We start from the raw sequence: 27,299 nt of genomic DNA on the forward strand, positions 1-27,299 counted from the left end.
TTCCAGAGCAGTCCAGAGCCTCTGGGTCCTGGGTGTTAGTCTCACTGCCACTCCAGTCACATAACCCCACACAACCAGTCCACACCACATATAACCAAAAGATCAGGAGCTGCAGAACAACCCTTCACCCAAAATCACCTCCTTTTTTGTTACATCACTCCTGTTACTCTCATAGGACCTCTGGACCTTTACACGTATTTGGCTGTCTTCTATATACTCGTATCCTGTGCTCCCCAGAGACCGTTAAATGAACCATGGCACTGAAGTGATCTTCTATATCATTCTTGACTAATTATTCTGGGTAGACAAGAACTTAGAACCTTTCTGCCTCTATAAGCTATCACTGTCATTGACCCAAGGGCAGAGAGGAACTGACCTACGCCCAGATGAACAGTCCTTTTATCTCCTTACATAGAAGTAACAAAGTTCAGAGGTCTCAGTACCATCTAAGCCAGGTTTAGCTAGATCCCATTTATAAAGAACCTAGTTTATAGCTTGAACTTGGAAAGAGAGAAAGAAAAGTCATTTTCTCTTGCCAGATTTCTTTATACTTAGCTTTACACCTACCAAGCAATGCTTCTTTGGCTTGGGGACCAGATCCTAGGAAAGAACTTCATAAATAGTGCCCCAGAGGAGCACTGAACTTAGCTATCTCCTCGGTGACTTCAAAGCTCCACTGATCAATACTTGTTCCCAATTTAGCATCTCACAGAGGATTTCCTCCTAACCCTAGAATAGTTTGACCTGGTTTCTTCTCTCTGGCTAATCATCCACAGAGACTAGCCTGCAGACCAGAGGACTGAACTCTAGTGCCCGGACAGACAGAAGGCATTCTTAGGGTGAGGCTACCAAAAGGATAATTACTGAGTGGCCATGAGGGTAACCTGTTCTGGAACTCTAGTGATGAAGGAAGGGTGGGGAATAATAATGCTTACAGCGTCCTGGAGCCTAGTGTCATGAGGCCTTTATGGACTTGTTAGGGGAAACACACTGACTGAAACCACCCACCCTGGCCAGGCACCATAGTAACTATTTGTGTGAGTTATTTTATGACAGGAGGTCCTACTAAGGAACACGGAACTAATAAGCCATCACCAACCAGAAGAGTTCAGGAAAGATTAAGAGGAGACACCACATGTCCTAACCACCTCCCAGAATCCTTCTTGCTGGCATCCATCTTGGCTGAGCAATGCGTGTGCCACCAAGATGAACCCTGAGTCAGAATGATTGTCCAAAGACAAGCCAGAAACTAACCCCATCACCATAAAACCTGAGACTTTGAGCCACGTGGCAGAGTAATTCTCCTGGGTCCCCTTACCCTACTGCTCTCCACCCGGGTACCCATTCCCAATAAAGTCTCTTGCTTTGTCAGCATGTGTGTCTCCTCAGACAATTCATTTCTGAATATTAGACAAGAGACACTTTTTGGGCCCTGGAAACAGTCCGCCTTCCTGCAACAGACTTATTTTAAGGTTGTTCAGTTCTGACATCCATTGCTATAAGATCAATGGGAAAACCCAGGGATCAAAGGGACTGAATGGTATTTTTCAGAAACTGGCTTAGAGTCTTTTCTCTGAAGCTATCTGGGATCTGGGGAGGTGGGGAAAAAAGTTAAAGGAGAAGGATTAACATGAATAAAGCAGCCAAGTGAATTATAGGTCCAAATACAGCTACGTGTCTGAAAAACTGGAGGGGACAAGGGAGAGAAGACTGAGAATTGAGGTCATCTTGACCTTGGGAATGACCTCTTTAAAATGGACAAGGGCAATAGTGCCCTCTGGTGGCCAAGGATAAGTAGAAGAATACACCCTAAAAATTCATCAGTAAACCAAACTGCAGAAAAACATCTACTTCTGCTTCATTGACTATGCTAAAGCCTTTGACTGTATGGATCACAACAAACTGTGGAAAATTCTTAAAGATATGGGAATACCAGAACACCTTACCTGCCTCCTGAGAAATCTGTATGCAGGTTAAGAAGTAACAGTTAGGACCAGACATAGAACAACAGACTGGTTCCAAATTGGGAAAGGAGTACGTCAAGGCTGTATATTGTCACCCTGCTTATTTAACTTATATGCAGAGTACATCATGAGAAACGCTGGACTGGATAAAGCATAAGCTGGAATCAAGACTGCAGGGAGAAATATCAACAACCTCAGATATGAAGATGACACCACCCTTACGGCAGAATGCAAAGAGGATCTAAAGAGCCTCTTGATGAAAGGGAAAAAGGGGAGTGAAAAAGTTGGCTTAAAACTCAACTTTCAAAAAACTAAGATCATGGCATCTGGTCCCATCACTTCATGGAAAATAGACGAGAAACAATGGAAACAGTGACAGACTTTATTTTCTTGGGCTCCAAAAATCATTGCAGATGGTGACTGCAGCCATGAAATTAAAAGATGTTTCCTCCTTGGAAGAAAAGCTGTGACAAACCTAGACAGCATATTAAAAAGCAGAGACATTACTTTATCGACAAAGGTCTGTATAGTCAAAGCTATGGTTTTTCCTATAGTCACTTATGGATGTGAGAGGTGGACCATAAAGAAATCTGAGTGCTGAAGAATTGATGCTTTTGAACTGTGGTGTTGGAGAAGACTTGAAAGTGCCTCAAGAGTCTGCAAGGAGATCAAACCAGTCCATCCTAAAGGAAATCAGGCCTGAATATTCATTGGTAGGACTGATGCTAAAGCTGAAACTCCAATACTTTGGCCACTTGATGGGAAGAACTGACTCATTGGAAAAGACTCTGATGCTGGGAAAGATTGAAGGCAGAAGAGACAACAGATGATGAGATGGTTGGATGGCATCACTGACTCAATGGACGAATTTGAGCAAGCTCCAGGAATTGGTGATGGACAGGGAAGCCTGGTGTACTACAGTGCATGGGGTCGCAAAGAGTTGGACACGAATGAACAACTGAACTGAACTGAAACCAAACTCCTTTACTTAAATAGGTAATAACTAAAATTTGTTGAGTACTTACTATTTCCAGATATTGTGTAAATGTGGCACATGCATTACCTTAATTGATCCTCACAACTCTAAGGGATGTAGGTAACAGTAGTATCTTTACATAGGAGGAACCCAAGGTTTAGATAAAGTATCCCACTCAGGATCATAGCTTATAATTGGCATTGCTGGAATTCAGACCTAGGTTGGCCTCACTCCAGAAGCTGTATTGTAATTACTAAGCTGTATTGTTTATATGATGATGACTGTATATTATCAGCTGCAACTCAGGAAGGGGACTTTGAGTCATTGTTAACTGTCTCTTGGGCACATTAGCTCAGTGGTATTTTTTTTTTTTTTCAGTGGTATGTTTAAAGATATTTTAAAAGATAAGAACTATAGGGAATTCCCTGGGGTTCAGTAATTAGGACTCCACACTTCCAATGCAGGGGGAAGGGGTTTGATCCCTGGTTGGGGAACTAAACAAACAAAAAGATAAAGAACTATAGTCTCATTCATCCTGTAAAACCTTTGTACACTCATACCTGAAATACATGATAAATGATGACCTTCCCAGTATACAGGTAATAAAGGTAGGAGAGACAAACATTTAGCACCTAAAAACACCAGGGGGATAGAATGGACTTCTTACAAGGAATAATCAGGCTGGAAAAAGGCTGAAAAGTGGATACAGTGCTTTTTCACTGTACATTATTAGATTCAGAGGGCTTGCATTCAAACTTGAAGGTAGTTTTCAAACAAATAAAAGAAGTACTACTTTACAGAGCCACTAGGGACTATATGAAGACTCCACTGGCCTAGGCATGAGGTGATCACTGGGGATGAAGCGTTGGATACCGCAACCCTCTTTGAGCTTGTTTTCTGCATCTGCAAAATGGGAGTAATATCTAGTATTTCTTAGAGTTATAAAGATTAAATAAATGTGTTATATAAGTAAAATATTTATTTTTCCCTTATTATTCATTTTTGTCTTATATTTAAAGGATTTTTGTTCCTGCTTAGAATCCTTTTACAGCAAAAAGAAAATCCTCTAAAATATAGACTAGATTTTCACACAATACATTTTCCTAGTCACCCTGGATCTCATTTAACACTGTCTTTGGGAATTCCCTGGCAGTCTGCCTGAGTTTGCTTGGGGAACTAAAACTATTATCAGTTCAGTTCAGTCGCTCAGTCATGTCCAACTCTTTGCGACCCCATGGACTGCAGTATGCCAGGCTTCCCTGTCCATCACCAACTCCCAGAGCTTACTCAAACTCATGTCCATTGAGTTGGTTATGCCATCTAACCATCGCATTCTCTGTCATCCCCTTCTCCTCTCACCTTCAATCTTTCCCAGCATCAGGGTCTTTTCAAATGAGTCAGTTCTTCGCATCAGGTGGTCAAAGTATTGGAGTTTCAGCTTCAGCATCAGTCCTTACAATGAATATTCAGGACTGATTTCCTTTAGGATGGACTGGTTAGATCTCCTTGCTGTCCAAGGGGCTCTCAAGAGTCTTCTTAAAATCCTGTAAGCTTCACCAAACCAAAAACAAAAGAAACAAGGCTATCACATTGTCTTTGGGAATGTTTCATTAAATGCTAACATTTTTCTGATAAACTCATTTAGAAGGCATGTAAAATTTAGGGTGTAACCATATATATGAGGTTGAGTATGAAAGTGAAAAGTCAAAGTGTGAGTCACTCAGTTGTGTCCAGCTCTTTTTTCGACCCCCTGGACTGTAGCCTACCAGGTTCCTCTGTCCATGGAATTCTCCAGGGAAGAATACTGGAATGGATTGCCATTTCCTTCTCCAGGGGATCTTCCCAACCCAGGGATCAAACCCCAGTCTTCTACATTGCAGGCAGATTGTTTACTGTCTAAGCCACCAGGGAAGGCCAGGGTTGAGTATATGCTCTACCAAATACTAGGCTAGAATAATTTTAGTAGCCTCCAGAAAGGTTCAGAAAAATTCATGGATTCCTTGTGTTAACCTGTGGTATGAATTGAGAGATAAGCAAAATATATCCTCCTGACCTTCTGAGGATCAAGTCAAGGATGATAAGGTCCACTCTTTCCCATATGAGACACATGCCTGTGTCCCAGTGGCAAAAACTCTTGGTCTGGAACATTCTTAACAGCTGTACCTTGACAAACTAATGAGGCACATCACAAGTAACTTGTTTTATTTATTTAAATTTGTAAATATCTTTTTTGTGTATAAATTAGACGAGTTTTGGGTTCCCCATAAGAGTACTCTCACTTATGTTTCTGAGAAACTTTCTGGTGGAAGAGGAAGAGCTTTTCAGACTGCAAGCAGACGATGGACAGAATCCTAGGGATACTCATAGGGGAATGAAGCATGTGAACATTATTCACCTGCATCACAGAAGACATAACGCTTAGTAGTAACGGCTAGAAAAGTGATTTGACAGGATACATTTCTTATGACTGATGAGAGAAAAAGAGTTAGCACTTGACTCTGAATTTAGTTGTCAACTAGTATCAGGTGCTTGCTCTGAGCTAGTTAGATTTCATAGGGATTTCTGGTACACGAAAGCTTTGCTGAACATATTCATTCCATGTGCCAGGCTTAGTGCAAGGTATGAAGAGGGGAAAAAAAGACTTAATACAGAAGCTACTTCACAGCTATATTAGATCAGTTGACACTTGGGAACATTAGCTTATAGATTCAGTTTTGCCACTAAATACAGAACTTGAGGACCTGTGGTTTCTGTGGGCCTCAGTTTCTTTATCGGTAAAATCAGTTACTTCATCTGCAGAAGTGAACCTGTAAGATGACCTTGGGGGTATCTGTGACCTCCAAGGGCCCTTAGATTCTAAAGTGCTTAGTTTAAAAAGTCTTTGAAATGGGGCCTTCCCTGGTGGTCCAGTGGCTAAGACTCTGCAATCCCAACGCTAGGTACCCAGTTTCAATCCCTGGTCAGGGAACTAGATCCCATATGCTGCAGGTAAAAGTTCCCACAACTAAGACCCTGCACAGCCAAATAAATAATTTTTAAAAAGTCTTTGAAATGTAATAAACCTTAGTAACAGGTGTTTCTCCCTAGGACAGATGTTCCATTCCAAACCCTGAGACAGCCACTTTAGGATCAGGGTGTTTTAGAAGCTCCTCAAAGAAGTATCCTTTACATTTTCATCCTGTGTCCCAGGACAGAATCTCTACGCACAGAAAGTGTGTGTAGTCCACACCGTAGTGTACTTATAGTCCACATTGGCCATAGCTAGGGATGGAGATGACATGTTGCTGTTGGCATGGAATCTGAAAGCAACACCTTTCCTTCAATAACATTTCTTACCTCATCTCTCCCTATCTGACAAAGCCCTTACTTGTCAGCTGAGATGATCACATCCATTTGCCCTTTCCTGTCTGCTCTTGCTGATCCCTCCATCTGGAAGGGTACAGAGGGTAAAATAATCCATTTCCTTTAGGACTGTGCTCTATCTTATGTTTCATCAGTATGAATACAACTAATTTCTAGAATCCTATACTACCATGAATGCGTGCATACATGCTAAGTCCCTTCAGTCATGTCTAACTCTTTTCGACCCCATGGACTGTAGCCCGCCAGGCTCCTCTGTCCATGGGATTCTCCAGGCAAGAATACTGGAGTGGGTTGCCATTCCCTTCTCCAGGCGATCTTCCCAACTCAGGGATTGAACCCGCAGCTCCTGCACTGTAGGTGGATTCTTTACCGCTGAGCCACCAGGGAAGGCCATACTACTATACACTTATTCATGTTCCCTAGCTTATGCATAGAGGTTCCTCTTCTCACAATAATTAGACTCTAAACACATTATATTGAGTAAGCACTGAATAAATGCTTATCCAGTTTGTTAGTCCATCAGGAATTTCAGATGACAAAAGAATTATGGTTCAGGCTCCTCAGTCACTCAGTCGTGTCCAACTCTTTGTGACCCCATAAACTGCAGCACACCAGGCCTCCCTGTCCATCACCAACTCCCGGAGTTCACCCAAACCCATGTCCATTGAGTCTGTGATGCTATCCAGTCGTCCCCTTCTCCTCCTGCCCTTCTACCTTAGCACTATACAATTCCCAAAGCTTTTCCTTTCCTTCCCTTTTTTTTCTTCCTGTCTGGAATCTCCTATTTTCAAGCCTAATGTAAGGGCCAATTCTGGGCATGAAAAGACAACACAGTTCATACTTTTGGTTTCATATTTTTTCAGTTCATTTCAGTAAAAACATAATATAAAAGGCATCGCTACCCTCTTCCCCTCCTGGGGGTGATCCATCAAGCTTGTCAGTCTGAGCCGCTCCAGTGGTTCACAGCTCATCATGGGATATGTGCAGGGCATGGTCACATAGATCTGCAAATAGCACATGACAGTTTCAAAGAAAACGCCACTCTCACGCTGATATATGCCACTATCAAGAAAATACCCCAAAACAAATTGACACACACTGACCACCATTTTTCAGATCATATGCTTTTTTTTTTTTTTGCCACACCTCAAGGCATGTAGGGTCTTAATTCCTGACCAGGGATCCAACCCATCCCCCCGGCAGTGGAAGTGCAGAGTCCTAACCACTGGCCCACCAGGGAAGTCCCCCACCCCCCAGCATAGACTTTAAAATGACAAAACTCTCCCATCATCCTCTCCCCTCTATGTATCTCAGGTGAGGGAGCCACAAATTCTGAAAGCTGATAGGAAGAGAATGCAGAGGATCAACCCAAGTCCCTAAGCCATAAGTAACTCTTAAGTTAACTTCATAGAGTAGGCTGGAGGAGGAGGTGTTGGGGGTGCTGGAGGACAGGGAGTGGGACACACACTAGAAAATGCGCCAGGTTCCACAGAGATGTGAGGACAGGAGGTAAAGTGACCGTAGCTTACCTGTTCGCTTACTACAAAGTTTGTCTTTAACATTGTCAGCCTCTCGGGAAAAGAATTCAATGAGTTCATCCTCGTACTCCTCCACAATGCTCTCACACTGTCAACCCAAGGGAGAAAGGAGTGAGAGAAGCCAGCAAGGGGAAGCCTCTAGTCTCCACCTCCAGAGAGGAGGAGAAGGACATGAACTCAAATTTCCACTTGGGCTCTCCAATAACTCCCCTAATTTTCAAGAACCAGCTACCCATTCCCATAGCTCACCGCGAACTTGAGGGTGCCACTGATGTCTGAATCAATTCGAATGCCCTGTAGGTCCAGTTCACTGGATTCTCCATTCCGGCCCACGACACGTACATAGTTCTTGCGGTGCGTGGAAGGGTCGATCTGTTCCCCATACTCCTTCATCCGGTCGCATACCTCCTCTAGCAGCTCTGTGAGGTGGGCCTCTGAGCGAGCATAAGGCACCTAGAAATGTCCTCAGCCTTGGGTCATATTCTTCTACCTCTGTACATTAATAATTTATACCCTTACTTTTCCTTCCAAATCTAGCTTGATCAACCTACTCTAAAAAGCCTTCTCCAATTTAAAACCATTATGATTTGTGTAATTCTGAAGTCCTAGTGGCTCAGCGGTAATCTACCTGCCAATGCAGGAGACCTGGGTTCAATCCCTGGGTCGGGGAAGATTCCCTGGAGAAGGAAATGGCAACCTACTCCAGTATTCTTGCCTGGGAATTCCCATGGACAGAGGAGCCTGGAGGGCCACAGTCCATGGGGTCGCAAAGAGTCAGATACAACTTAGCAACTAAACAACAAAAGTCCATTCAAATATGTGATCTTATTTTACCTCATTATACAAGCGGAAAAAATAAAATAGGTGTCTTTCCAAATTATAGATAAATGACCTCTTTGATTAACTCTGGTCACTATGTGTTCTCTTCCTTTGAATTTCTTTAATTCTTATGGCTGTAAGGTTATTATTTTTTTTGGTATTAAAATGAGGCTAATACCTGCCCTTAAAAGGAGAGCATCAGGCAGTTGCATGCACGCTAAGTTGTAACAACGTCTACAAAGTATTAGGATTTCTGCTGTATTAGGGAGCCAGGGAAGCAAATGTATGGGATACAAGCCTCCAGCCTCTTCCAAATGAAACAGCCCAATCTTTTAGATATCTCATTAGTTGAGTTCTCATTCAAAGTTAGAATGAGCTATTTGGGGGAACAGTCAAATTACCTCCACCACTGACTGGCTGCCATCTGGATTGATTCGGAAAGAGCCCATCTGAATGGTCTTCTTGGGATCCACCTGGGCAATTTCCCACTCAAGTTCATCCACCAGAGCCCTGCAAGCTGATGCAAGGGGGTAGGGGGAGAAAGGAATCAACCTACGGGCTTCCACTCATCCTTCTCCCAGGCCTTGGATCCCATCCTCTCCAAGGCTCTATCTTCCCCATCCCACCCTGCTTCCTCCCATTTCTTCTTCTGTGCCTTTACCTCCACAGTGTAGATCCTGGCTCCTCCGGGCCCAGGTAGTTCCCAACAGGGCCCCCAGAAGCAGGGCCAGCCAACCCCAGCCTTTCATCTTTGACGCAATGGGGATGCTCCACCTGGGTTTAAAGCATAGATGTGAGAAGCCTACTCCATTCGCCCGCCCCCCACCCCCGGCCGCCACAACACCCAGTCAGCTTCTAATCCCCGCCACCACCACCCCTCCCCATCCCTCATCCCAAGCCTACAAAGGCCTCAGTGTGATCTGGCTCTACTTTCCAGGAAATGGCCTGGACACAAAGGGGCTCCTCTGTTCCGGCGCTCGATGTCCCGGAGGCCCCGGGGCAGTGGGTGAGAGAGCGGGCTTGGGACTTGGGTCTTAGTTCCAGATACTACGTCGACAGGTGAGCCCTCAGATGTTGGTACTTAAGCGGTGGCTGCCTAGGATCACAGGGCTATGTGGCAGTCATGGGTTGGTGGCTGGGATTAAGCAAGGATGACAGGCACAGAGGAGCTGCTGGCAAGGAGAGTAGCTGATTCTGGCCAAGAGGTAGCGAGGTGGCTGACTGGCGAGAAGAGCACTCAATAACTAGGGCCTATTTGGACCCAGCACCGAAGACTGCTGCATCCCCACCTCCAGCCTATAAGCTATTCCTCCGTGCGGACCAGCCCCCTTTGTAAAGACCCCACCACTGCCTTCGCTCCAGTCCAACCCCAACCCTCAGTGCCACTCGGATCCATCCCACCTCTGCTCCCAGGGCCGCCGCCGTGGCCCAGGCACTGGAAGACAGCCGAACTCTCACTTTAGCTCCCGACCCTAGCACCTGGCTGCGGGGGAGCGGGGCTGTCCAGGCTTCTCCAGAGCGCTCCTGCGCGCTCCAGACACGGGGTGCCCCGGTGACTGCCTGAGCCAGCTCCTCGAGTCCTAAGTGGATTCCTAAGCAGGGCTCAGAGGCGCTACAGTACGCGTCGCACACCGGAGACCGACCCCAAACCCGCCCCTCCAAACTCTCGCGCGAACAGGCAGCTTAGGAGCGGCTCCCAGACAGCAAGGACCCCGGTGGATCGCAGGACCCAGACTTGCGTGGCGAGGAGCTCCACGTGACCATCAGAGGTCAGCCGAAGAATAGGAGTGGCTTGAAGCAGGGTCAGAGCCTGACGTCGTGCGCGGAGGCGGTCAGGCTCACACACGCCAATCTAGGTGGGCTCGGACCTTCTAAAAGAAAGGTATGCGGCTAGCCAGTGAGAATCCCTGGTTTTAATACCCGGGAAACTACATCTCCCAGGAAGCACCACATCACCACACTTATACTTTGTTAGTAGCTACAGGTTTTAAGATTCCTGGGACCTGTAGTTTGTCAGTTTCTCCAACTCACATTTTACACAAAACGGGGACACCATACTGTACCTCTTAAAAGAATCCGACCCTAGGGTTCTAGGCAGCCACACCAAAGGCCTAACTGCCCAGGAATGACATGCATCTCCAATATCCTGAATTTTGGACTTGAGAATTTTATCTTCATGGGTGAGACTTTGACTTAGTTTTTTCCACTTGTAATATTGGGTTTCCAAAAGAGTTCCTTTGGTTTTTGTCATGTAAGATGTCTGTAGTAGTGCTTAGTTGTCTTTAACTTCATTCGAAGCAATTTTGTTAGATTGTAGTGTGACAGTTGTCATAACTAAAAATACTTAGCAAAATTGGTTAATTTTTGTGTAGCCATTTTACTATTTAAGATGAAAGAAGAAAGCAACGTCTTTGGCATACTGCTTGTTTCGAGAGAAAAAAAATGCAACTGAAACGCAAAAAGATGTGTGTTGTGTGTGGAGAAGGCGCTGTGATTGATGAAATGTGTCAAAAGTGGTTTGCAAAGATCTCGGCTGGAGATTTCTTGCTGGAGGATGCTCCACGGTTGGGTAGGCCAGTTGAGGTTGATAGCAATCAATCAAGACATTGAGAACAATCAATGTTATACCATGAGGGAAGACAGCTGACATACTCAAAATATCCAAATCAGTGAAGAGATTTTTTAAAAGAATCCAAATCAGACATTGAAAATAATTTGCACCAGCTTGGTTGTTTTGTTGTTTGGATTCCACATATGTTAAGTGGAAAAAAAAACCTAAAACATCACCTTCTTGGCTGTATTTCCACATGCGATTCTCTACTAACCCTAACGAAAACGTTCTGTATTCTTTTTTGGCCACACTTGGAGGCATGCAGGACTTCCCTGGCCAGGGATCAAACCTGCGCCCCTTGCAGTGGAAGCACAGTCTTACCCACTGGACCACCAGGGAAGTTCCAAAACCTTGTTTTTAAAACAAATTGTGATGAGCAATGAAAAGTGAATACTGTACAATAACGTGACACAAAAAAGATCATAGCACAAGCAAAATGAATCACCACCAACTACGCCAAAGGCTGGTCCTTATACAAAGAAGGTGAAGTCGTGTGGGATGGGGAGTTCTCTATTATGAGCTCCTTCCAGAAAACCAAACAATTCCAAGTACTGCTCCCAGTTAGACCAGCTGACACCAGCACTCAATGAAAAGTGTCCTGAATTAACAGAAAAAACATAGTCTTCCATTAGGAATAACACAAGGCTTTGATGACCAGGCAAAAACTGTTCCAGCTTGGCTGGGAAGTTCCAATGCATCTGTTGTATTCACCAGACACTGCACCTTTGGATTTCCATTAATTTTGGTCTTTAGAAAATTCTCTTAGTGAAAAAAATTTCAATTCTCTGGAAGACTGTACAAGGCACCTGGAACAGTCCTTTGTTCAAAAAGAAAAGTTTTGGGAAAATGGAATTATGGAGTTGCTTGAAAAATGGCAGAAGGTAGTGAAACAAAATGGCTGTTCAACCAAGTTATTGGTGAAAATGAAAAATGTGTCCTTTATTTTTACTCAAAAGCTGAAGGAATTTCTTGGCCAACCCAATAAAAAGCCAACACAAAGGAGAGGAGGCTGAAGTCAGAGAACCCCACGTGCAGATATTTCTAATGAAATAGATGACACTCAATAATATTTTTGTTTTTATTTTACAAAACATGCAGTTTAAAACAAGAATTTTAAAAAAATAGCAAGAAAACAAAACTTGGGACAGGAGAGTGGATGGAAGACAGATGTTTCTCAGCTGTCAGCAGGAGTGAAGCCAGCAGCCAAGCTTTGTCTAGGACTCAAAGGCCCTTTTGGCAATGATGATGTTGGCAACACTGGTTTGCTGGGACCACCAGACTCTAAATGCTGGCCCCTCTGGGCAACCCTCAAGCAGCCAGACTTAGGCTAGGTCTTGAGTTTCTGTTGTATCCTATCAGTGTCTGGGACTTCAGTAGGAACTGAGCGTTTAGGTTCCAGGAGCTTCTTTACCTGTATATTAATTACCCAGGATAATTATTAAGAACATGAATTACTTTCCATCTGGGTCAATTCTAGGCTGTTTCTGGCCCACTATTTTGCAAAGGATGAAAAATTAATCTGGCTCCTAGACCTTTTGCAACAATCCTGCTGCATTCCAGTTCTATTAATAGCACCATCTGTAGACCCTGAGCAAGTCCAATTCTGGAAGTAGACAGGGTATAGCCAACTTGGGAACTCATCTCCCAGTTCTGGGGCCACAGAACACTAAAGGGAGGGAGCTGTTCGTTGGGAGAGCATGAGGTCAGAGTGCCAGCACTGAAGAGAAGACAGCTGCATCTGTCAGAGACAAAACCAAGAGCATTGACTCCTAAGGTGAGTCAGGAGAAAAAGCACCTGGGACATTTCTTATGAAGGAAAAATGCAGGAGAAAAAAAGGCATGGACCTCCCCCAAACTTTTTAGAATTGGGAAAGAGAAGGTTAGGACCAATAGAGAGCTTCAATAATAAAACTGATTTCTGATTTCACTGAATATTGGAAGGAATAAGTGCTTTGTAAACCATTAAGTGCTTTCTATTACAAACAGAAGGCTGGGGTGGTACTGTTTTAACATCACCATTGTTCTTATTTGGCAAAGGAAAAAAACGGCAACCCACTCTAGTATTCTTACCTGAGAATCCCATGGACAGAGGAGCCTGGCAGGCTACAGTCCATGGGGTTGAAAAGAGTCGGACATGACTGAGCGACTTCACTTTCACTTTCATTGTTCTTATTATGGTGGCTATAATCTTCACAACCCACCCAGGCCAGTTTCCCCTGTCCCATCCCAGGCCTTACTCTTGGGACTTGTCTGGCCCTCAGGCTCAGGCACCTTCCAGTCCATCTTTCGACCTTTCTCGTAAAGGCCCTTGAGAACTTTGTGGAAGGACTCAGGCTCAGTGCCATTTTTGCTTAGTTCCAGATACTTTCGGTAAAGCTGAAGGGCTGTGCGGGCATCCTCAATACTGTCATGGGTCTCCCCTTGAATCTTCAGGTCTAGGGGAAGCAGAGGTGGAATAGTTTGGGAGCTAGCAAAGGAAGGTAAGAACATGTCCTCTACTCACATCCCCACTCTCAATAAACAAAAAATCCCTGACTGCCGTTAAGGGAAAGAGCCAAACACCATCCCTAGTGCACAAAAGGGATACTGAAGCTAATTAAATCCACCTGTAACTCTCACCAGTAATTCAGGGTTATCCCTATTCCCCTTGGCCTCTCACACATTTTCATGCTCTTGCTCCACACAAGGATGTACAAGGCAGAGGAACTCACCTAGAAAGTACCAAGCAAGGAATCGCAGGGAAATCATTCGTTTCCGGGGCATGTGAAATAGATAAACAGTGTCAAGGACTTGGTCCTTGGGCACCTGCCAGGGATAAAACAGTGGGATACTGAACGCAGGGGATCCATAATTTCCCATTTTCCCAAAACACAATGTATACCCTGGGGGGCCCGCACAAAGAAAGACTCTTAAAAGAGCCCTGCCCGAACCATGAGGTTGATGACCCGGAAGTCCTTTTGCAGACCGTGACCCACAAACTTGACTCCAATGTCTATGAGAAAACGAAGCTTTAAGTAGGTAGACTTTAGAGTTGTGAGGTGCTTAGAGGAAATCTTGGCATCAAGGTCTCCTGGCTTTATCCCTGAGTACTGAGTCAAGTAATCCACCACCTAGGGATACAGAAAAGGTCAAGTCACACAAGAAGCGAAATGCACAGTTCCCCTTCCATTCGTCCCCAGGTTCTAGGACCTTCTGTAGAAGCACAGGGTCTGTCACATTTGCACATCCACATCCTAATACCTGCTCCTGGGTAGAGATGTAGTCATCAATGAAGGGGATACCCTCATTGGGTCCCTGGCCCCTAACGCAGGTAATCCTCGCCACTGACATCTGGCTTGGCTTGATGGTAGACTTGGTGCCATCACTGCGCAGCTCTGCTTCTTCCTATATAAGAGTTCATAAGGAAACCAGAGAAATGCTTGTGACTCCTGATATCCCCAGAGTTATGTCCTAACACCCCACTCTTTTGGTCTTGGTTACCTCATTAAGGGTGACAAACTCAGCATCCAGGCCCACCAAGTCCCCAACCTGTGGCATCTCATTCAGCATCAGGGGAATAAAAGTAGTATGTGTTTTCCGCTGCTTCCGTGCTAATGAGGCTTCAGCCAGCAGAACACTTGCCTCAATAGGATTCTTAACTGGAGGGGAGAATCCAGAAGACAGATGGCTGCGGAGAGGGAAGTGACCAGGGGAGGGAAACCAGAGTGGCTGACTACAGACTGGGTCTACACTGTGATCCCAGTAATCGAAGCATGTGACTAAAAAGATCATGTCTGATGAACAGAACAGGCCAACGAACAGGTCAAATCAGAAAATTATCAAGAAATATGCTAAGGGAAAAAAAAAAAAAAAACCAGAAAGGAGTGAGATTTTCAATTTGGACTTTACCTTAGAAAATCCAGAATTAAAAAAAAAGAAAAAAGAAAGTCTAGAATAATATAGTTTATTACCACACACACACAAAAGAAGAGAGCCTTACTTGGAGATAAGCTCAAAATCATAACCTTAGCTATTTTCAGATATTACCTCTCATCACCTCTTCCCATTACACCCTCAGGATCCCCAGCTTCTAAATTTAAGGCCTGATGAGCAGAATCACTCTACTGTCCCTGGAAATATTAACACTGGTTGCCAATCCTAATAAGCTGTTTTCCAGATCTCTTCCTGAAGATGAATCTTATTGCTCACACCCTTGGGTCTATGCTATACTACTTACTGTTCAGGTTGTATTTGGAATTAAGATTCCTTTTGATGTAATAAAGGATAGCAGGCACTTTCCAATTCATGTCAAACTGCACAGCTTCATGCTATAAAAGAAAAAGCACCTAATGGTCAACATATACGCCTTTCTTCCCCTTTATCCCAAGTCAGAGAGAAGACAGGACTCAGGTGCTATATTTAGCTTTGCTAATGCTTTTTACTACTGAGGACCCATCCCTCCTCGTGAATCTGCCTGGCATTCTCTTGGGTACTGAGGATGAGGATGCCAGGGAAAGGGGAGATGCAAGGGGGAATGGAATGTGTTACAACTAACCTTATCAATAGGTTCAATGAGAAAGTCATTGAAGAGATACCACTGCTGGTGGGTAACACCCTGTGGAGATACAGAGGATGCCAAAGTGATGGCTAGAGCATTCTGGCTCAGACTCAAGATAAGGACAGAACTGGGATTCCACTGTGGCTACCACCAGGAATATTCCTGCCCTGTATTACCTCACTCACCTCCTTGCGCTGGTGGTAGGTCTCTCCAACTTTGATGTGAGCCACCAGGCTGCCCCCTGTGCGTGAGTCCAGGATGTGCACCACAGTTGCCATCAGGTCATACACATAGACACCATGCTCCTCCTCTGCCCTGGCTGGGCCCCACTGTGAGGGGGTACCCAGGCTGCTAAGCTAAGTTTAAGGGTGGGGAAGGAAGGGGAATGGGGATAGAGGACAGGGAGCTTGGGGGATGGGGATAGGGGACCAGGGTGGGTTCTTTCCATCCTAGCCCAACTATGACTCCCAGCACTGAACTGAGTCACTCTAGAAAAGCCCATAGCTGGTGAATACTAGGCCTTATTCTCTTTTTCCCCTATACTAAGGGAAACTAAAAATTCCACCTTTCCCTTGCCCTGCTTCTGCACCATCTCTCGCTTTTGTTTTTTGGTCATGCCACAAAGCTTATGGGATTTTAGTTCCCTGACCAGGGAATTGAACCCAGGGCCCCGGCAGTGAAAGCGCCGAGTCCTCACCACTGGACCACCAGGGAATTTCCCAACCTTCTTTCCCTTATTCCCCCTCCTCTTCCCAGTTTTTCAACAACCTGCATCTCATCCCCATCAGTCCAATTGCAAACATCCAGCCCTTTGTTCTTGGTCATCTTCATTTGAATGGAGAAAGGAAGCCAGACATTCTTCAACTCCTCAATGGAGGGACACATCAGCATGCCCTCTGGACTGCCTAGTTCCTTCCTATCAGGATAGGAGAATTGGAAATTTGTTCTAAGGAGATCTGACCAGTGACAAGAGGGGCCACTGGGTAGTTCAATCCTTTGACCACTCTACAGACAATACCTACCAATCAGCCAAAGCAAACTCCTTATTCTTGGAGATTTCCCCACTATGCTTCTTTATTGCCATCTTGAAGGCAACCTGCACACAAGGAGAAAACATCCAGTTCCTCGGAGAACATGAATCATCTGTGGAGGTTAAAAGAGGAAGAAAACTAAAAAGTACTCCTAGCGCCCTATTTCCAACCTAAGTCCTGACCTCAGCCTGCATCCTCCAGAAATCAGCTTCTTTCAAACTGTTCACCTCACAGTTGATGACAAGAATATCTGGCAGATGGCGGATGTTGCGGGTCTGGATCTGAGAGAAGGAAACAAACAAGGAATGGCAGGAGGCCCACTGGGAAAGAAACCTGGACAGGAACAGTTTAGGCCTGGATCTGCTTCCTCCAACTGGGGTTCTTCCCACCCACTAGAGATCTCTGGATGGCGGTGCTGACCTAGTCTGTCCCGGATGAGACCACAGCTGAGTCCCCCATGTGGCAGGACTCTGGCCCAGGGCAAGCGCCCACTCACCGTGGGCTGGTACTTTTCACAGTTGTCACACCAGGCCTGTGTATTCTGTTCCAGGCAGATGCTTCGCTTCAACACCTGAGCAAAGTCACAGTTCTTCCCGGTTTTATCTGAGGGGAAACTGGATGCTTCACTCCAGGTCCTCCCTATCCCCACCATGAGCCCCCCAACACCCTTCTCCTTGATGTTTGAGGACACCTGGGGGAGCGCCCCCCCACCCCAGCTGCAGGGTATACCACTGTTGCTACCCTCAGGGTAAGAGAGTGTGAAGAGCAGTGTGGATGAGGCTCGCACGGTCTCACTGCCACAGCGGCAGAGGCTGCAGTTTTCCATCTCACAGCTGAACAGCTGCCCAATGACAGAGTCCCCCGATGAGCAAAAGCTGCTAAGAGTGGACAGGGCAAGATATGCACACTGAGGGAGTCAGGACACCCTTTTAGTCACAGAGGGGCCTGCCGTGGTGACTTGAACTATTCCATACCTGCCTCCAGCACCTCGGTAAGCCTGGGGTACTTCCAGCTCCTGCAAATCTTGATGAAGTTGCGTGAGAATGAAACGGTTCCACCTCTGAATGAGCCTGGCCAGGTTGCCCTTGCCTGAAGCTTCATCTGAGTCAGCCAAAATCAGACCAAGGGCTGAGGCCTCAGGAATGGTGCGGAATGCTCGAAGAAAATTACTGCCCTGGAATGCAGGAAGTGTGTCAGTGGAAAAGGGTTATTTCCTCTTCTGTGATTACTGGCAAGAGTGATGACCCTGCCTACTATCCCCCTCCTTTCCCTTTTTATTGTCCCAGGTCTCCAGGCACTGACCTGACAGGGGTCGCCTCGGGAGAGGTCCAACATGTGGAAGAGGAAGCCCAGCTCGCAGGCCAGGCAGAACTCCTTCTGGCAAAGGTGGTTCTGGATTAGACAGCGCACAGGCTCCAGGAAATAGAGCACCTGGAGGGAAGAGCAGGAGATCTGATGCGGACAACTGGCACAGGGAGAAAGAGCGGTGGGAAGGCTAAGAGATGGTGGAGAACACAAAGCTCGAGTCCACTGAAGAAGCGGAGCTCATGGGGGACTTGCAGGCTATGGGGCAAGAAAGAATGGCAGAGGAGACTAAAGTGGACTTGGCCACTTGGTTAGGGAGACCTGGAAAAAGAGGGGTTGAGGGGCCCAGAGAGAAGAAGAAAAGCAGTAGCCATCTTCCAGTTGCGGGAATACCCAGCCTTACCTGGATCATGCAGTTACAGTAGGCATTGGGGATGTGGGGCTCCAATCCAGCAAACAGCGTCTTATTGTAGTGCTTGAAGTCAAAGTCCTCCAGCCCTAGCTTGGAGTATTTGATGGTCACCTGAGGCAGAAATAGTCTGAGCAAGATGAAGATGTCCTCAGAGCCCCCTAAATCTCTGCAGTAACCATAACCTTCCCCCAGACCCTTCCCAAGTCCAGAGGGATAGGCAAAGGCTTCTTGAATGAGCCCTTCAATCCTTTCTCTGATGACCACCTTTCCCAGGAACCTGCCCCCACATCCCAGAGGGCCCCTTCCTTGGTATCCCCCAGTACCTTGCGGTACTTCTTAGAGACCATGTGGAGATGTGGCTCCTCTTCCCGCCCTATTGGTGACTCAGTGACCTGGCTGAAGCTGTCAAATTCACTGTCAGACTCCTTGAGTCGGTAAGGAATCTAGGGTTTTTAAAAAGAGGTACCCTTGTTGGGTGTATAATGATCTTTGGTCCCGCCTACCTTTTATTCCAACACTGAAGCAATCACCAAGTCCCAAACCTAATAATTTCATGGGGTTTTCAGCATCCACTGCTGCCTTTTCATTCCCACTGCCATCACCCTACCTCATCACAGCTGGACAATGCCGATGCTTCCACAGTGGGTCCCCCACCCCTATCCACTCAGCCCAGCACACCGCCACCGAGCTAACCCCCCCAGCATGGCCTTTTTGGTGCATTGCTTCCACTGTACACTGGTACGCACAAGGTTTCACAACCAGGCCCGTTCCAAACTTCATTTCTCATTGATTCCCAATACTAACAGCCGGTCCAACATGGTCCCTGTCAGTTAGACCTCCTGAGACTTCTACTAACACTGTTCTCTCATCCTGAAATGCTCCCGTTACTATCTACTTACCTGTCTTTCATCCCTCCAGCTCAACACCCACCTCGTGGAGTATGCCCTTTCTGACCAGTCTAGCCTCTGACCAGAGTACCCTTTTCTCTCTAAACAACTCGAACACTGACTGCTTCTAACATTCCTTTAGCATTTAATGATAAAGCATAAATAACTTCTGCCATGGATAGGTCTTATCTTCAACAACCAAACACTAAACTTCTAAAGAGCAAGGACCCTATCTCTTATGTATCTGAACCCTAACACCTAGTATACCACCTCCAATTCAGTAGGCTTCAAAAACCTTTGTTGACTAACTAAAAACAAAAACTAGGAAGAATTACTAAAAACAAAGGAGAAAAACCAATGGGCTGGGGCGGGGGCTGACCCTCTCCCCCCTGAACAAACCTGATTTCGCAGCCTGGTGCGGGGATTAGGTGCATAGCCGATGAAGCCCACCTTCTTCATGGTGCGCAGAATCTCTGCATCCACAGGGGGTGCTCGCCTATAATGTAGTATAGTTCTAGGGCTTGAAGACTGTGGTGTCTGCCCATCCAATTCCCAATCCCCAAGGGACCAGAAAAAAAAAATACTAAGAGTAGACAACAATCAGGAAAGAAGTAGAATAATAACAGGGTTTGCCGAGACTCCTGGTATCTTGGCCCTTTCCCCCTCCCTCCTTTTGGCCCAGATATGAGGTACAACCTGGGAGCTGGAGCAGAGTTGGCAGCAGGCCAATCAGAGAGAAGCGTGTCAGTGGTGAGCGGGACAGGGATGAGGGAAAGAGGCAGTAGGTCCTGGCTCCAGTCCAGAGGCGGCAGTGAGTCCACGAGACAGGGCAAAGCAAACTCGGTCTCACGGGAGTACGGGTTGAAGGAAGGCTCAGGGGAATCAGTCCAGAGGTGCACACAGCCCTCAGAATCCCCAAAAGCGAGGGCTTGCTTGCTGGCTGACACATCAAACGTCATTAGCAGAGGTCCCACAGGATTCACATGAAAGATGTCTGCTGGGTTGGCCAGGCCTGTGGGCTCACAAAACTGGCACTGCCCTAGGAGGGAGGAGGAAGCCCACTGAGCCCTGGAAGGTGAAAGGGAGCCATCTTGTTATGCCCTTCCTACTCTCTTCCCCTGCTTCAAGAAAAGATGGGCCCCAAATCCATGCCTAGAGATAAGAGGAAATACCATCTGGTGCCTCCCATAAATCACAAGGAGGTTTGCTACCCACTGGAGACCAGTTCTCTAGTTATCTGCCTGCTCTACCTGTATTTTTTGCATATGTGTTCTTCACATCCAGGGAGAAAATAAAAGCTCTAATCTCTTACCAAACCTAAGTGAGACCCTGAGACCCCTCAGAAAGGTTACTTTTTTCCCAGCAAAAAAATTTCAGGGAGTACACTCCTCTTTCACTCATCAACTCTTATCCCATCCTATGTCCCCTTCATACCTGACTGGGAGATGATAGCAAGACGAGAAGTATATGTAGGGATGAAGCGTAAGAAGGCAGGATCCACGTGAACTTGAAGTGGTGTGATGGCACGCATCATGCGTAGATCATAAACTTTGAGGAAACGGTCACAGGCCAGACCAGTAAGGCGGCTGGAGAAGCCACAGGTGGCCAGCAGGTTGCCATGCACATCAAAATCTGACAGGCTCCCTGAGAAGGCATCGAACTCATGTTCCACCTTAAAAGTACGGAGATCTCGCAGAGAAACCTGAAGAAGAGAGATCTTCGTTATCTGCCAACACTGTTTTCAGGAATAGGACCCACCATCTACCTAACCCTGTGAGGTCCCTGCCAAAAGAACTAAGGCTCTACAATGTGTGTGTGCTAAGTTGCTGCAGTCAGCCCGACTCTATGTGAGCCCTGCCAGGCTCCTCTGTCCATGGGATTCTCCAGGCAAGAATGCTGGAGTGGGGTGCCATGCCCTCCTCCAGGGGATCTTTCTGACCCAGGGATAGAACCCACGTTTCTTATGTCTCCTGCACTGGCAGGCAGGTTCTATACCACTAGCGCCACAATACAGGCAATTAAAGCACAAAAAAAGCAAAAAGAGAAGCCAAGATCTGGAAGGGACCCCAAAGAGAACTTGTTTACCCTTTTGCCTCTAATATACCCCACTTACACAGAAAATATCAGGCTCAAAGATAATCTCATAGTATAACGTGGCTGAGTAGGAACTCAATTCACTCCTCCCACCTCCCCAACTACTGAGCCCCAGAATTGAGTAAAAAACAGAGCCCAATCACATATCTGGCGAAACAGAGCCCCAAGGTGGGAGGAAAAATGGAACTTAGTCATTCACCTTGCCAGATGTGTGGCCACAGAAGAAGAAGCGATTCGTCTGTCTCATGATAGTGACTCCAGGTGTCTCAACTGCGTACTGTGAGGGAAGCGGGAGAAACCCGTGAGAATGATTCTTCCCACAGACCAAAGGAACAGAAAGGTCATATGAGCATCATAGGCATTTCCAGTTTATACTGCCCCCAATAACCTCAGGCCCTGCCTGCATCCCACTTGTACCTTCTGAGTCTCCTGGACAGTGTTCAGGTCAATCTCTAATATGTGGTTCTGCAGCCCACCAATGAGCAGAGTGCTGCTGTCAGTCAGCAACAGGCTGTGCATATCTTCACTCTCATCCAGCCTGTGGGAGATGAAAAGCTCAGGGGCCAGGGTTTCCAAAGTTTCCAATCCTTTACCCTTCCCACTCTGTGAGGGATCCCCTTCCCCAGTCCAGAGGTAAGAAGCCACTTACAGGTAATCAAATATAATGAGGCCCCCTCGGGCCATATACTTGAGGTTGTTCTTGGTAAGAAAAAGGATGCCATTCTCCAGGCTCTGGATCTGGCGGATGTCGTCACTGCCATTGACCTGAAATGATGAGTAGCGCTCCAAAGTTGGGCCAAAAAATGATGTGGCATGGCCCTGTAGTGGACAAAAAGATGAGAGACACCCTGAGTGGAGCGGCAAGGCTATCCCAGATACAAATCAGAGAACTAGACATTGCTCAGTTTTTCCTCCCTTCTTGCCTGGCCTTTCTGGCTGGCAGTGACTAAGGCATAAAGCTGGGCACCAATCTTATATGATATGATATGGTATCTTTAAATATAAAGATATTTATATGTTATGATAAAAACACTGAGAATACTATCTTACGTTCATTTAATACTTTACAAAGTACTTTTATAAACTCTACCTCATTTTATCCTCACAATGACCCTGCTGAATAGGTAATGGCTCAGTTGGTTAGAACAGTACTCAGAAGGTTAGGGACACAGGTCCAATCCTCCACTGGCCAGGTGGCAGTCTTGTGTCCCACAGTCAAGTCCTCATCTTTACAAGCCACCCGGGAAATGTGTACTGTGGGTCACAGGCTGGAACAGAGAGACTGAAACTCATGCTGCCCTTGGCTCCTATGACATCATCCACTCCTGGTTTCTCTCCTGACTCTTAGCTCATATCTTCTCCTTATGTGCAACCCTTATGACCACTCTTGAAACGTGACTATTCCAAGCCCACCATCTTCTCACCCTACTTGTCTTCCTAATTTTACCCACTCTTAAGGTTTAAACATTCAGCTTAAACCGGATGAATCCTAATTTTTTCCCCTAGCCCAGACCACTGCCTCAAGTTTCAGACTTGTACATCCAAATACCTACCACATGCCTCTCTTGAGCTATTCCATGAGAACGCAAACTCATTACATCCTAAATAAAACTCACCATTTCCCCTCATTTCAATTCTTCTTAACTGTATTCCCTATGGTACCATGATCTACCCAGTGGAATAAGTCACTGGTAGTCGACTTAAATTTAACTTCCTAAATACTTCCCAAATCTGTTCTGATGTATAAATCTCTATAGTGCTTCATTCAGGCCTTCATCACATTTTAGGTGAACTACTACAAAATTCTGTGCACTGACCTCATGGAGTCCTGTCCCATCCTCCTTAAATCACTCTATACTGCTACTTAAGCACTCCACCTAAGATGCAAACTAGACCTCGTCATTCTGGATAAAAACCTTTAGTGGACTAAAGAATCAAGTCCAAGCTCTTTTAACAGAGCTTATAAGGCTTTCCAGAATGTCCTCCCACAGACAACTGCATGGTTCCTTCCCTTCCTTCCAGGGAGATTAGAATGGACATCCTGGCCTGCATCCAGGTCTCCACTCAAGTGTTACTTTATCGGAAAGCCCTTCCCTTGACTATATATCTAAAATAGCAATACCTCACATCTTTCAATACCTCAACCCCCTAACTCCACGGTACTTTTCTTAGGGATTCTATTTTTCTTAAGGATATATCATAAATATATTTCTGTTGCCTTTTATTAAAATGCTTATTCAAAACCTAGACTTCAGAACAAGGTCTGGCACCTAAAAGGTGCTCAAAAACACTGGCTGAAGAAAAGTCTTTAACTCTGCAGCTTCATCTTCCATTCCAGTAAACCCTACCTGCTTGTAGTTCCTGCACTGTGCAATCACCAAGCTGTGTACTAGCTTGGGAATCACTGTTTATTCCATTGCTTTTCCCAAAATGGAATTTCCCCCTCTTCTTCATCTGGCTCCTACGCATCTCTCAAGACTGAGCTCAGGTGTCACTTCCTTCTGGAGATCCTCTAATTCTCTTCTTTGCTCACCAACATCCAGTATGTATTTTCACACTGGCATTTATTAAGTTCATATCCCAAATTCATAATTATTAAGTTAAACACTTTTTAGTTTCTTTTAAAATGCCATAAAATTATATTCATATACTTGGGTTTTTTCCTTCATTGTCCTGTGACCTCCTTGAGGGCAAAGATTATGTTTTATTAAGCTTTATTCCCTGAGCCTAGTCTAGTAGTAGACAGTGCCTACTGAAATGAATGTATTACCAAAAAATTCACTCTTTCCAACAGAAAAAGAATTCACATCCTATGTAAGGTAAATAAACCACAGACACCATGTTATTTCTTACAAAATCTTTGGGCTCCTGAGCATATTGGCAATATGGATACATTTTTAAAAATTAACAATGATAACTGCTCCCAGAGTGATTAAAGTCAGCCAAAGACAAAATGATTCCATGTAATATGTGCAGAAATAGGAGTTAAACATTCTGTAATTAGGGAATTCCCTGCCTGTCCAGTGGTTAGGACTCCATGCTTTCACTGCCCAGGCCCGGGTTTGATCTCTGGTCAGGGGTACTAAGATCCCCAAAGTGGCTGGCATGGTCAAAAAGAAAACATCCTGTAATTATAAAAATGGAAAACAGAGGAAGAGCATTAGAGACTGTATTCAGATGGCTATAGACTAACTGAATGCGTACAGTTATCAAGATTAATCAAAGCATGGAATGGACAAATTGTGGAAGAAGTGGGATACCTTCTGAATAAGAACACCTATGTAATCCATCTCTGCATTCTATGACTCCCTCCTTCTCCCTCCCCTCCCTTCCTCTTGGCTTGATTTAGAAACCCAGCTAACTCCATCACCTCAACTCAGTTCTGGCTCCCTGCAAAGCAGTTGTTCTTGGGCTAAAACCAGGTAAGAGACCCCCAATATCTCCTTTCAGCCCTTTCAAAGGGGTACAGTTCTTACCCCATGGCTTCCCACCCACAGCATCTCCTCGTGCAAGTCAAAGTGGGAGACGGAGACAGGCACACCCACTTCAGCCACCACACTGTGCAACTCAGAGTAGACACCTTCCATTATGTGCACTGACTCCTGGACTGGAAGAGCCTCTAGGGCCACTCCCTCCGGGTCCAGCTCCACGTTCTGTAGCAGACTCGGGTTCAGGTGGGCATCCAGGACAGGATCCAGGGCAGAATGCATGGCCGGGGCATACTCTGCAAGTCCAGGGTCCAGACCCTCGAAGTTCATGATGGTGATGATGACGATAGCAGCAGACTGACCCGTGTCACACACCCTCCCTTGCCACAGCCCCTTTGGATGCCTGACCCAACCTTCAGCAGGACATCACTGGACCTAGAATGGACATCCTGACCTGCAAAGGGAAAGAGGGAGCTAAGTCACGGGTAGGCCCAGGTACTTGTATTGAGTGTGTTCTAGATTTTACTGGCAGGACGGAGATAAGGCAGGCAGAAGATGTAAGAATACAAGGCAGGGGATGAAACAGGCAGGAAGGGAATCGGCACTGGGGTAGAGGTGGTAGAAGGTGCTGTCCCTTGCTCTTCTCCTCTAAGGTACTCTGAACTCCCAGCACCCCACTAGTTAACTTAATCCCTGACTTCCTTTTCACCCTCCTTCAGGGCTGCTCACTTGCCTGGTTCATCCCTGAACCATCAATGTCAGGAGCAGCAACTGTGGGGGTAGGGGTTAGGTAGAGGGGGGTAAAGTGCTTATTTCCCAGAATTAGGGATAGGGGTAGACGGTTGAAAGGGCAGAACAAGGTAAGTCAGTTTCCCAGAATCCTCTGCAATGCTACCCAGGATTCGCTAGGGGAAAATAAGACTGGCCAGTTACCCACAGTTGGGGCGGGGGGTAGGGGGACGTGAAGGAAATAACTAGTTACCCAGAATTCTCTGGGGGAACCAGAAAAATCAATTACCCATAATTCTCCCTCGGCGGCGGGGAGGGGAGGGATTAGGGCAGGGGTCAGATGTGTTCCTGGGATGCTTACGGGGATTAGGTCATTACCAAGATTTCTCCATGGCGGATATTTTGGAGCGCGTGGAATTAAAACGAGTAGGGGGAGAGCAAGCGCCGTCAGCTCCGCGGGAAATTCCAGTTTCCCCACTTCTCCCCCGCGCCTCAGGTTCAATCAAACTCTACGACGGAAAGGGCGTGCACTCCCAGTCTCAGCTTCCAATTAGGAAGGGCGAGAGGCTTACCTTAGCCAATCGGGAGCAGCCAGGTACAGCCGGACCCGCGAGAAGACGTGTGACGAGCGAGCTGAGCAAAACAAGACCTACGGGGCGCGGATAGGGACAAACGGAGTCAGAACCTTGTCCCAGTTCGGTGGTGGTAGAGTAACCGTTGTCTTATTTAAGCCTTCTTTAAAAGAAATTAGAAAGCCCCAGGCTTGGAGCCCGAACTTTCAAGCTCTGTATAGCTCAAGACTAGAGTAAGGGGAACCTAAAAGCAAAGCACTGGGAATCGATTGCTGGATATTCCCATTATGGCCCAGTCCACCCCCTTTCCCCGTGGTACTCTTTGAGCACTTCGCCAACTCCGACTTGTTACTCCTGAAACTTGCCGGCATTTCCTGTCATTTTCAGGCATGGGAGAGAAAAAAGGAAGCGGGAGGCAGCCTCCTAACACGGCTCAAGTAGCTGCATCTTCTACGATTCTAAAGGCAACCATCTGAAACTCCCATCTGTGATTATTCCCTCCCTAGAGTCGCCGGTAATATTTCCAGGGAACAGGACCCCTCAGCTATAAAATTCCCCTAGCTCGTGGAGCAGGACATTATTCCTCAGGGGGCAGGACATGGCAAATTGAGACGTTTGCCTTCCCCGGACTTAACATATTTAGTGTCAACACTTACTCAGGGATTCTTGGGGTATAACTCTGAGCTTGAACTGCTTTGGAATAGATCCAGAATGTTAGATGTCTGTAGGGTATTTTAGTTCAGTTTGTAAAGGCCACATAAAGGGCAGCGTTGATGGGATTCCTCACAGAGAATACAGTTTTAAAGCATCTCAATGTGGTGGCGGTGGTTAGTCGCTAAGTCCTGTCCGACTCTTGCGACCTCATTGACTATAGCCCTCCAGGTTTCTCTGTCCATGGAATTCTCCGGGCAAGAATAGTGGAGTGGGTTGCCATTTCCTTCTCCAGGGGATCTTCCCAGCCCAGGAATCGAACCCAGTCTCCTGCGTTGCAGGCAGATTGTTTACCGACTGAGCTACAAGGGAAGTCACCATC

The 27,299-nt window shown here is 46.1% G+C and overlaps 2 protein-coding genes and 1 non-coding gene across 11 annotated transcripts; all 3 read right to left on the reverse strand.

Annotated features, from left to right (window-relative positions):
* Positions 1-7,144: 7,144 nt before the first annotated feature.
* Positions 7,145-10,361, reverse strand: CNPY2 (canopy FGF signaling regulator 2). Of its 2 annotated transcripts, none has more exons than XM_055577945.1 (6): positions 10,062-10,361; positions 9,322-9,434; positions 9,062-9,177; positions 8,091-8,294; positions 7,833-7,929; positions 7,145-7,307 (listed from the first exon to the last, which is right to left on the reverse strand). In XM_055577945.1, exons 2-6 carry the CDS (start codon positions 9,407-9,409, stop codon positions 7,264-7,266), a joined length of 549 nt encoding a protein of 182 aa, XP_055433920.1. In that variant the 5' UTR covers positions 9,410-9,434; positions 10,062-10,361; the 3' UTR covers positions 7,145-7,263. The 2 variants fall into 2 exon arrangements, with proteins under 2 accessions (XP_055433920.1, XP_055433925.1); XM_055577950.1 differs by lacking the exon at positions 10,062-10,361 and adding an exon at positions 9,564-9,873.
* Positions 10,362-12,329: 1,968 nt separating this feature from the next.
* On the reverse strand, positions 12,330-26,214 carry PAN2 (poly(A) specific ribonuclease subunit PAN2). Of its 8 annotated transcripts, none has more exons than XM_055577903.1 (26): positions 26,073-26,214; positions 25,014-25,419; positions 22,187-22,356; positions 21,955-22,075; positions 21,737-21,814; positions 20,878-21,145; positions 20,140-20,482; positions 19,843-19,939; positions 18,880-18,999; positions 18,548-18,667; positions 18,142-18,270; positions 17,814-18,013; positions 17,581-17,714; positions 17,336-17,442; positions 17,022-17,120; positions 16,831-16,904; positions 16,577-16,724; positions 15,994-16,137; positions 15,806-15,865; positions 15,488-15,578; positions 14,752-14,909; positions 14,512-14,655; positions 14,202-14,381; positions 13,983-14,076; positions 13,509-13,706; positions 12,330-13,009 (listed from the first exon to the last, which is right to left on the reverse strand). In XM_055577903.1, the coding sequence occupies exons 2-26, from the start codon at positions 25,293-25,295 to the stop codon at positions 12,975-12,977; spliced, it is 3,594 nt and encodes a 1,197-aa protein (XP_055433878.1). In that variant the 5' UTR covers positions 25,296-25,419; positions 26,073-26,214; the 3' UTR covers positions 12,330-12,974. The 8 variants fall into 8 exon arrangements, with proteins under 8 accessions (XP_055433878.1, XP_055433855.1, XP_055433844.1 ...); XM_055577880.1 differs by having other exon boundaries at positions 15,994-16,164; XM_055577869.1 differs by having other exon boundaries at positions 15,985-16,164.
* On the reverse strand, positions 16,449-16,522 carry TRNAE-UUC (transfer RNA glutamic acid (anticodon UUC)). The gene has a single exon. It is a non-coding gene; the product is annotated as a tRNA-Glu (tRNA).
* Positions 26,215-27,299: the final 1,085 nt, after the last annotated feature.

Source organism: Bubalus kerabau, chromosome 1 (genome assembly GCF_029407905.1).
Source record: "Bubalus kerabau isolate K-KA32 ecotype Philippines breed swamp buffalo chromosome 1, PCC_UOA_SB_1v2, whole genome shotgun sequence".
NCBI lineage: Eukaryota > Metazoa > Chordata > Mammalia > Artiodactyla > Bovidae > Bubalus > Bubalus kerabau.

What these genes read in the sequence shown, in the direction of transcription:
- CNPY2 (XM_055577945.1), bottom strand. Translation starts at nt 9,409, where the DNA reads ATGAAAGGCTGGGGTTGGCTGGCCCTGCTTCTGGGGGCCCTGTTGGGA. An exon ending in GCAGCCAGTCAGTGGTGGAG is followed by an intron (nt 8,295 to 9,061) that starts GTAATTTGACTG and finishes GGACATTTCTAG; the next exon opens with GTGCCTTATGCTCGCTCAGA. An exon ending in ACTTTGTAGTAAGCGAACAG is followed by an intron (nt 7,308 to 7,832) that starts GTAAGCTACGGT and finishes TGCTATTTGCAG; the next exon opens with ATCTATGTGACCATGCCCTG.
- PAN2 (XM_055577863.1), bottom strand. Translation starts at nt 25,295, where the DNA reads ATGAACTTCGAGGGTCTGGACCCTGGACTTGCAGAGTATGCCCCGGCC. An exon ending in CTGTCCAGGAGACTCAGAAG is followed by an intron (nt 21,815 to 21,954) that starts GTACAAGTGGGA and finishes CTTCCCTCACAG; the next exon opens with TACGCAGTTGAGACACCTGG. An exon ending in TCATTGAACCTATTGATAAG is followed by an intron (nt 15,579 to 15,805) that starts GTTAGTTGTAAC and finishes TTTCTTTTATAG; the next exon opens with CATGAAGCTGTGCAGTTTGA.